The following is a 10,598-nucleotide window of genomic DNA, read 5'->3' on the forward strand; positions in this document are numbered from 1 at the left end:
AAACACACCTTAGGACTAGGAGCTTCGGTGGATTTCCGTAGCTGAGTTCCACAACACCCCTCCCCCCGCCGGCATGGGGATCGAACCCTCATCCTTGGAAGACTGGGAAGACTAGGAAGGGGGCGGAAGCCGGAGGGGAGGGAGCGTACGTGTCCCGCCCACACGCCTTCTTGCTCCCATTGGCTGCGAGGGAGACGGCGAACCAATCCTCGTAGACCTCCGCGTTGCTCCCGCCCCGACCGTGAGGATCACTTCCGCCGCCGGGGTCAGGCTCCACCCGGGTCGCCCGGCATCACTCGCGCGGCCTAAGGCAAGATGGAGGAGTACGCCCGGGAGCCCTGGTGAGCCTTCTTTGCCCTCTTCCACGGCCCTCGTTCTCTCTTGTACAGGCTCCCAGGGTGCGTGCCGAGCTCCGCAGCCGGCTTCTGGACGTTCGGTCGGCTTGCCGGTGGCCGGCCTCGCGTGCACCCCTGGGGCCCGGCCGGGTGGGGGGCATGCACGGCGGGGATGGACGGGGCCTCGGGGCGTCCACCCGACGCGGGGAGCAGTGGGTCAGGAGGAGTCCGCTTTGACCGCCGAGGTGACCTTGGTGGACATGTCCTTAGGCCTCCCTAGTGCTGGGCTATGGCAGCGGAGCTAGGCCCCGGAGGGAGCGCCGTTCCTGAGGGTTTGCAGACGAGCAGAGCATGGGTCCCACCCAAGGAGTCGTCAGGAGCTCCAGTAGAGTGCGCCCCCCGTCCTTGCTTGGAAAAAGTGGGATGTGCTCGGTCGCTCTGCACTGAAGGGCTGAGGATTCAGTAGTTGAGGGATCTGTAGGTCATTACAGAACTGTGTCCTTGCTGTGGGAGGTCTCAGTGGTGTTTACAACTGCAAGCTTGAGGGGTCACAGAGGTGAGAAACCCGGTCTAGGTGTTTAGTGTGAGAGAGCTAGAACCACAGTGACCTCAAGCTGTGCAAGGACCCAGGAGGTCGGGTCCCTGATTTTGTGCCCACCACCTTCCATGGTATCCAGCTGCTATGCCTCTTTCTGGATTGTTCTCAGTAATGGCTGGGCTACAGGGACACGACTTAGCGGGGAGATAAGAATATTTGATTTTATCAAGTTAAAATTCTTATTTTATTTTTTAAAAGATTCATTTATTTATTGGAAAGTCAGATATACAGAGAGGAGGAGAGACAGAGAGGAAGATCCGATGATTCACTCCCTAGGTGAGTGCAACGGCCGATGCTATGCCGATACAAAGCCAGGAGCCAGGAACTTCTTCCAGGTCTCCCACATGGGTGCAGGGTCCCAAGGCCTTGGGCCATCCTCGACTGCTTTCCCAGTCCTCAAGCAGGGAGCTGGATGGGAAGTGGAACTGCTGGGATTAGAACCGGCGCCCATATGGGATTCCAGCGGATTCAAGGCAAGGGCTTTAGCTGCTAGGCCACCACACCAGGCTGTCTTCTTTGTTGTTGTTGTTAAGATTTATTTAATTTATGTTTTTAAAGATTTATTTATTTTATTGCAAAGTCACATATACAGAGAGGAGGAGAGACAGAGAGGAAGATCTTCCATCCATTGATTCACTCCCCAAGCGGCCACAATGGCTGGAGCTGTGCCAATCTGAAGCCAGAAATAAGGAGCTTCTTTCGAGTCTCCAATGCGGTTGCAGGATTTCAAGGCTTTGGGCCGTCCTTGACTGCTTTCCCAAGCCACAGGCAGGTTGCTGGATGGGAAGTTGGGCCGCTGGGATTAGAACCAGCACCCATATAGGATTCCAGCACGTTCAAAGCGAAGACTTTATTTGCTAGGCTATCATGCCGGGTCCTAGATTTATTTTATTGCTATTGGAAAGTCTATACAGAGAGAAGGAGAAACAGAGAAGAAGATCTTCTGTCCATTGTCTGCAACTGGAGCTGCGCCGATCCAGACCCAGGAGCCTCCTCTGGGTCTCCCACACAGGTGCAGGGTTCCAAGGCTTTGGGCTGTCCTCAACTGCTTTCCTAGGCCACTAACAGGGAGCTCAAGTGGGGCTACCAGGATTAGAACTAGCACTTATATGGGATTCCAGGATGTGCAAGGCTAGAACTTTAGCCACTAGATTATTGCACCGGGGCCAAATCACTTAGTTTTAAGGAATCACTTATGGACCTGACACGGTAGCCTCCCCGTGTACAAGCCGGAATCCCATATGAGTGCTGGTTTTAATCTTGGTGGCCCTGCTTCCCATCTAGCTTTCTGCTTGTGGCCTGGGAAAGCAGTGGAGGATGACCCAAAGCCCTGGGCTACTGGCTCCAGATCCAAGAGTGAATCAGCAGGTGGAAGATCTTCCTCTTTATCTCTCCTTCTCTCTATGTCTGACTTTCCAATAAACTAAAATAAATCTTACCCCAAAAAAGACTCACTTATTTGTTTGGGGCCAGTATAGTATTGTAGAAAGCTAATCCTCTGCCTCCAAGTGCTGACATCCCAAGTGGGCTCTGGTTCATGTCCCGGTAGCTCCACTTCTGATCCAGCTCCCTGCTTGTGGCCTGGGAAAGCGGTGAAGGACAGCTCAAGTCCTTAGGCCCCTGCACCCCTTGGGAAGAAGCTGCTGGTTTTCAGCTTTGGATCAGCTCAGATCTGGCCATTGCGGAGTGGGCTGGCAGATAGAAGACCACCTTTCAAATAAAACCAGAAAGAATTTTTTTAAAGATTTATTTATTTATTTTAAAGGTATAGCATCATAGAACGAGAGAGAGAGAGAGGAGAATCTTGCATTTGCTGGATCTTTTCCCAAAGGCTGCAACAGCCAGGGTGTGTTGGTGGGGAGGGGGCGTCAGGCTGAGCCAGATGTTCCCTCCTGGTCCTGCCCTCCCCGCATGAATGACAGAGGCCCAAGCTTTTTGGCCATCCTCTGCTGCCTTCCCAGGCACATTAGCAGGGAGCTGGATCTGAAGCATAGCAGCTGGGACTGCAATGCCTGGCTTCGTTCACTGAGGCACAGTCCCGGCTCCATTTTGATCTAATTGCCACAGCACTTGCTCAGAGCATCCTTGCTCTGACCGCCTCTTCATGTGGTTCTGTAGCCCTTATTGTTTTACTTACCTTCAGCCCCATAGTATACCTCGTGTGGATTTAATCATCCTAAAGACTTAATTTTCTTAGAAAAACCCTTAGATTGTGTGGTAAAGTGGAAAGAGCTCAGGACTTGGAAGAACTGGTTGTTAGTTAAACTGGTTCTGTTATTTACTGGGTAAATGAATTTTTACAAATTAGTTGATCACTGAGCTTCTCTACATATGTAAAGAGGAGAGGAAACGAATATTTTGCTTTCAGTTGAAGGATTAGCGAATCTGGGAAAACCCTGTAGCTTTCTTGGCACTCATGAATTTCATATGCATGATAGAACACTTTTATAACACTTGTTCTTGAAGCTACATAAAAGAAATATAATGAATTGGAAATAAATTTAGCATAATAAATAAATTTGGCTTTTAGGCCACTTTCCCAGAGTAGTAGCTCCAGCCTGATCAAATTTCCAAGGTTTTAGTGTGTTACATAAGGTAGACTGTGTTTGGAAGCTGGTTATAAAGCCGTTTCAGCGTATTAAATGGATTTGATACAAATGAAAGATTCAGATGCTTAAATGCACTCACTATACCTGGATGTTATTTTGTCTTTTTTATTTTTCATGCTACAGTTCCATGGGCTTAGGGATTTCCCTTTCGCCCTCCCATTCCCCCCCCACCCACACACACACACCGCTGTTTTCCTCCATAGCATAACAATAGTATAGTTCTTCAGTAACAAGTCTATCATTCTGCCATTTAAGTATATTATGACATTGTAGGTTAGACAGTTGTGCAAAGTCTAGCATCCTATTGCCAAGTTATATTTTACATTTTCATTGGGAGTCCATCTTTTTTCAGAAATAGACATGAATACTGCAATTATACCTGGAAATTATTACAAACTTTGAGGATTTTTGGAAATTAACCTGTATCTATAGCTTTTGACTCTTCCTAAGTCCCAGTTTTTAAATTTACCACTGCTGCAAAAGAGCTTACTGCTTCTATGTTTTTTGCTGTTGCATAGTGCCCGACTTTTCCACAAGCACAATAGTTGTTAAAATGAGCAAATAAAGTGCTGTTAAGAGTAGAAGGATAATCCAGCTCCCTGCTTGTGGCCTGGGAAAGCAGTCGAATATGGCCCAGAACCTTAAGACCTTGTACCCATGTGGGAGATCTGGAAGAAGCTCCAGGCTCCTGGCTTGGAATCAGCTCAGCTCAGACCGTTGCAGTCACTTGGGGAGTGAATCATTGGATTGAAGATCTTCCTTTCTGTCTCTCCTCCTCTTTGTATATCTGCCTTTCCAATAAAAAAAAAATAATAAATAAATCTTGAAAGAAAGAAAATGAGAAAGTAGAAGGTTAATATTAATTTTATTCCTTCCAGATTGGGTGGCTTGGGGCTGAACAAACACGGACATACTCACAGTCCTTTGTTTCTTAGGCCAGATGCTCCTGGGTTGCAATGTGCTCTTCGTTGGTGGAATCTGTTGCATTCTTCTGTGTTAGTGAACAAGGTCCTGTGGTTTGTGAATAAGTAGTCGTCTTTTTTTTCTCCCATGTTCGTAGCCCATGGCGAATTGTGGATGACTGCGGTGGGGCCTTTACAATGGGAACCATAGGTGGTGGCATCTTTCAGGCCATCAAAGGTTTTCGCAATTCTCCAGTGGTAAGTTTTTATTTTGGTATTACTTGAAACCTGGGTTTGATGATGTTGTTGGTGACACTGTCTGTTAAACTTCTAATATATTTCCAGTTGTTTCCTTTTTTTTTTTAATAGGGAGTGAATCACAGACTGCGAGGGAGTCTGACAGCCATTAAAACCAGAGCTCCACAATTGGGAGGTGAGCAGGACTTTTCCCATTTGGACTCCTGGATGAGTCTCTGTTCATTTAAGATGGAGCAGCGTTTTTCTTCTTTCTAAAATTATTCCTGTTAGTGATTTTTGTTTGGTTTGACAGCTTATCACAACTTGATATCCCTGGAGGTTCTTTGTGTATGTTTTGTTTGGAGAGTTGACTATAGTCCTGCATTTGATAGTCTGCTGTCATCCTTTGGGGACTCAGTGTTGTTTTTGTGTTTTTTTTGTTTGTTTATTTTGTTTTTTTTCTGCCCTTGTCCAGGAGAAAGACAGTGTGCAAGGCAAGGATTTAGCTATTGAGCCAATACCCTGGGACCTAAAATTAATTTTTTTAAAAAGATGTCCTAGGATCCAGCATGGTAACCTAGTGACTAAAGTCCTTGCCCTGCATGCCTGGGATCCCATATGGGTGCTGATGTGTATCCTGGCTGCTCTACTTTCCATCCAGCTTCCTGTTTGTGGCCTGGGAAAGCAGTAGAGGATGGCCCAAAGCTTTGGGACCCTGCACCCACATGGGAGACCCGGAGGAAGCTCCTGGCTCCTGGCTTCAGATTGACTCAACATTGACAGTTGTGGCTACTTCTGGAGTGAATCAGTGGATGGTAATTTTTCTCTGTCTCTCATTTACTTTGTGAATCTGATTTTCCAATAAAAGTAAAGAAATCTTGAGAGAGAGAGAGAGAGATGTACCAGAGAGAAGGGTTAGGCAAAGCCAGTAACCAGGAACTTCGTGGGGTTCCTGTGTGAATGTCAGAGGCCTTAACTGCTTTTCCTAGGCCATTAACAGGGAGCTGGATTGGAACTGGAGCAGCTGGGACTCAACCAGTGCCCATCTGGAATGCCAACATCAGAGGTGGTAGCTTTATCTACTGCGCTACTGTGCTTGTCCCGTTTTGAGAATACAGTCAGTGTTATTTAAACGTATATTTAAATATAGGATGAAGAAATGAAGTTTGAATTTGTAGTTTTTGGTTTGTTTCCGAATAGGAAGCTTTGCCGTTTGGGGAGGTCTGTTTTCCATGATTGACTGCAGTATGGTTCAGGTCCGAGGAAAAGAAGACCCGTGGAACTCCATCACGAGTGGCGCCCTGACAGGAGCCATCCTAGCAGCGAGAAGTAAGGGACTATTGCACACACACCTGGAGAGGCCAGGCTTTCGGGGAGGCCTCATCTGTCTTAGGCATCCTCTGTGAGACGTACAGCCAAGCACTACGTGATTTAGTGGAACATGACTATATATGGCCATTTGGAAAAGTCAGAGTATCTCTTGGTTGGAATGTGTGAGAATGAGAGAGTGTGGTATTTCCAGTTGCACATTACAGCAATCAGCAGTACTTGGGTCCCAGTTCTTAGATTTCCTAACCTGGTGACTGGAGGTTTACCAGTCTCTGTTTCCTGATCTGTGCTCTGGAATCAGGACCCGCCATGTAAGGTTGTGAGAAATCAAGAAGTTAAAACCATCTCTGGATCATTGGGTCAGGGAGTAACCCAGAATTCCTTTGGACTTAGTGGTTTAGACCTAGGATTTGCACATGTTTTCTGTAAAGGGCCAGATAGTGCATATTAGTAAATATTTTAGCCTCTGTGGGCTATGTGGTTTCCATTGCAACCACAGAATGACATTGAAGTGGAGGAGCCGGGCTGTTCCAGTAAAGCTTCCTATACAGAAGTGGCCAGTGGACTGTATTTGACCTGTGGGACATAGTTTGTCAGATCTTGAACAATGAGAAAGAGTCTGGGAATGAGGCAAGCAGTAACCATGGTTTGCTACTGAAGAATCTCTTTGTCGTTACTGTTTTTAGATGGACCAGTGGCCATGGTAGGATCAGCTGCCATGGGTGGCATTCTTCTAGCATTAATTGAAGGAGCCGGTATTTTGTTGACAAGATTTGCATCTGCACAGTTTCCCAACGGTGAGTCTTGCTCTTAATACCACAGCTCAGATGTTGGAGCAGATTCATGGTGTTATGAGAGAACATATTGTGTCTATGGTAGCTTGTGGTTTCCATACTATGCGTTACTATGCATCATATTATGTATTATATATATGCATTATATTATGCATTACTATGTGGTGGTTCATGAAGATGATGATAGGTTCTACTTGACAACGTGTACAGGAATGTCATGATATTTAGCATCAGTAACAAAATGTTCGTCTTTAGAATGTTCATTTGCTTCTTTCAGGACATTTCTGATCATTTTAAAGGTGCTTGGAAAAGGTTTAACAGATGGGTTAACAGTGGCAGCTGGTCAGCAGCTTCTTAGAGTACGTCTTGTGTGCCGGGTCCTGCTGACCTTGTGCTATAGTGAGCTGGACAGTCCCTGCACTCAAGGATTTATTTGCTGATAGAGAAAGACTAGACTAACATATTAACAGATCATGCTGCTTGCGTTGAAGAGAACAAGAGAAGTAGGAAGCAACTTGATTGGAAGGGTCTCTGAGAAGTTAGCACAGTTTGTTGCTAATTGGTCATTTTATCTTAGACACAGGGGAAAAGTTACATTGCAGGTCAGATGATCATATGATTACCTGGTGATAGCATGTTTGCTCAACCATTAACTTGAATGGTTTCTTGTAACTCAGGAGCTTCAGGGGCTGCTAGCAGTTTAGACAGTCATGTATTTATATGTCTTTCAAATAGTTAAAAACAAACCCAAACAACATAAGAGTTTAAATGAAAATATTCCTTCGAATTGGAAAGAAGCAGAAAAATACTGTGAAGATTACAGTAGTGAAAACTTGGCCGGCCATTTGGGGAAGGAAACATGCAAAATGTTGAGCTATATGGAAAATTATTTTTAGAGCCTGGAAAAGACTCAACATAGAGTTAGGAATGGATCCCACCTCACAGTTTGGTTTGATTTCCCTGAGGCAGCTAGTGAGAGAGTCAATATTTTTCTGGACAGTTTTCAGCCACATTGTGCATCAGGTGCCCATGGATGGGTATAGATGGCCTTATGGTGGACAGTGACCTGGTGCTTAGCTTTTCCATCATTGTTTCTGAGTTAACATTCTGTTCCTTTCCTTCCTTCCTTCCTTTTTTTTTTTTTTTTGTCTCTTTAATTTTTCATTTATTTTTTATTTGTAGGCAGGAAGAACTTCTGCCTTCCATTGATTGACTTCCCAAATGCCCACAGTATCCAGACCTGGATCAGACTAAAAGCCAGGAGCTCCATCTGAGTCTCCCGTTTGGGCAGAGGGGAGCCAAGGGCTTGGCCAACTTAGCTGCTGCCTCCCGGGAATCTGGGATTGGAGGCAGAGTGAGGACTCTGGCCTGGTTACTCCAGTGTAGGACATGGACGTCCCAAGTGTTGCCTTAACAGCTGCGCCAGCACCTGCCTGAATGCTCACTCTTCTAGTGTTTTGTTTGTTTCAGTCACTTTGGTGGAAAAGACTTCACATAAAACATCAAAAGAATTCCGTGTTTTCAGAAGTTCAGAGAATATAGCAGTTACATTGTCTTAGATAGTCTTGATTACTTTTAAGACTTTTTTCCTTTGAAAGCTCCCTTTTGAGTACAAAACTAGCATCAGAGAACAGTAGCTTCAAAGAGGCATATTTTATTTTTAGAAAGGAGATGTTTCTGGAAATCTGTGTGGGAGGGAAATTGAAAAATTAATCATGTTCAGACAGTTCTTAGACCAAGTGTGAAAACATTAGGTACAACTTAGGGTGGCATTAGGTGTCGCTCATGGTAACAGTGGTTGTCTGCTCAGGAGCACGTGTTCTTGGTGAAGCGGTCTTGCTGTAAAGCGAAACACCAGGAGACTTCAGGGGTTTTTATACTGTTCTCTTTCTCTTGTCCAGATACTTTTTAGTCTGCCTCAGTTTTCCTAAAAGAAAAAAGATGGATGATTCTCTTTTATTCAAGAGCTACTTTTTCCCCCTTAGTTTATGGTCCGCATCCCTCCTTGCTCTTAGAAACCTGAAGTTGCAGGACTGTTCTGCAGTAGGCCCAGGGCTGTCTTGTCTTCACAGAGCTCATTGGCTCCTGTGTCATTGGTTCCATGCAATGGACAGCTGAGTTCTCAGTTGTGACCAGGGTTCTGGGGCTGTGCGATAGTAACTCAGCAGCGGACAGGTGTGTGTCAGGGTGGGGAAGAAAGGGGAGTGGCAGTCCGTGCCAGCTGGTCAAGGCAGAGCCTTCACTGGTGTGAACATCCCTTCTGGCTGTGATGGATCTAGCTAACTTCCTACGCATGGCTGAGGCACATGAAACCAGGCTGTCAGAGGAGGTGCTGAACTTGCACATTCTCCAATTCTCCAAGCCTTTCACGGGAGTTAGGGTTTCAGAAACATTGGATGACAGCTCAAAGGGGAGCTCATTTGAGTTAGTTGCTTCACTGTTGGAAACTTGATCTTTTGCATCATGCACTATGCACGTGATTATAAAATCCTCTTTCTTAATCACAGGTCCTCAGTTTGCCGAAGACCCCACCCAGTTACCTTCCACCCAATTGCCGTCCTCACCGTTTGGAGACTATCGACAGTACCAGTAGGACTTCTTTCCTGGGGCATCTGCAGTCACGTGAGCTCTAGGTCAAGAAGGACTTAGAAGACCAAGCCACAGTCTTTTTAAACCTTAGGTGGGACAGCCATGGCCGAGTAGGCTATGAAGAGACATTGAGTACTTTTTCTATTTAAAGGAACCTGTGAAGTATTACATGATAATACATTTATTTATTCACACTTGGATTGCATTTGTGATCAAAATAAATGTCTCCTATCATTGAAAGAGAATGGAAGTGCTTAGAAGACAAAGGACCAAAAGGCAAGGAGCAGTGAAACGTGCCCATCCCCTCTGGGAACTTCTCTGCCTGGTCTTGTGTGCTCAATTATTCCATCAATAAAACGCTCTTGGAACTCAGTCTCTTGAAATAAGTGTACAGTTCATGTTTCATGCTCACATGCCAGAATAAAGCATGTTGAACAGTTAGCCCCTCGGCTACTTAAAGGGAAGAATGGAGCTGAGTCAGCATGGTTCAAGTATATATTGTGCTGTGTTGATTTCAAGGCTGGTCACATCACATTGTCTTCCTTTTAGAACTGCTGTCTTGCTTCCTGAATCAGAAGCAACCTGCTTCCAGCACATCTGGCACTATATGGGAGATATTCATGGAGGGCACAGTGGCTCTGGAATAGTCTGGTATTAACTGGGTACTGAAAAATAAAGTGCTGCTGCTGGTGATGTGGCCCGCGTTCCCGGAAGCTGATATCCAGGGAGGGTTTTCTGGCATCTGCTCAGTTGTGGAAAATGGGTTTACGTTCGGAATAGATGATTTTCCTGTGTTGGAACTGGCCTGTGCCCTGAAGTGTTAGTAATTTCCCTTTGGCTATATTTAGTCTTGTTTTTTTTTTTTTTTTTTTTTTTTAATAGAGGTATGTTTACTTTTACTGGAAAGTCAGAATTACAAAGAACAGAAAAAGATCCTGCATCCATTGGTGCACTCCCCGAGTGGCCACAATGACAGGAGCTGAGCCAATCTGGAGCCAGGAGCCAGGAACTTCCTCTCGGTTTCCCATGTAGGTGCAGGGTCTCAAGGCTTTGGGCCATCCACCACTTCCCTCCCAGGCCACAAGCAGGTAGCTGGATGGAAAGTGGAGCAGCCGGGGTGTGAATTGGCAGTCACATGGGATCCTGGGCATGCAAGGCAAGGGGATGGGCCTAATGAGGGTTATTAGGGGTCACTCCAGGTAGGC

General features: G+C 45.8%; 1 protein-coding gene across 1 annotated transcript; it reads left to right on the top strand.

Moving 5' to 3' along the window:
- The first annotated feature begins 271 nt into the window (after positions 1-271).
- On the top strand, positions 272-9,765 carry TIMM17A (translocase of inner mitochondrial membrane 17A). Its single transcript, XM_040985436.1, has 6 exons — positions 272-341; positions 4,603-4,702; positions 4,814-4,877; positions 5,882-6,010; positions 6,697-6,807; positions 9,312-9,765. Exons 1-6 carry the CDS (start codon positions 316-318, stop codon positions 9,395-9,397), a joined length of 516 nt encoding a protein of 171 aa, XP_040841370.1. The 5' UTR covers positions 272-315; the 3' UTR covers positions 9,398-9,765.
- Positions 9,766-10,598: the final 833 nt, after the last annotated feature.

The sequence above is a fragment of the Ochotona curzoniae genome, unplaced genomic scaffold (assembly GCF_017591425.1).
Source record: "Ochotona curzoniae isolate NIBS_2020 unplaced genomic scaffold, NIBS_Ocur_1.0 contig_430, whole genome shotgun sequence".
Classification (NCBI taxonomy): Eukaryota; Metazoa; Chordata; class Mammalia; order Lagomorpha; family Ochotonidae; genus Ochotona; species Ochotona curzoniae.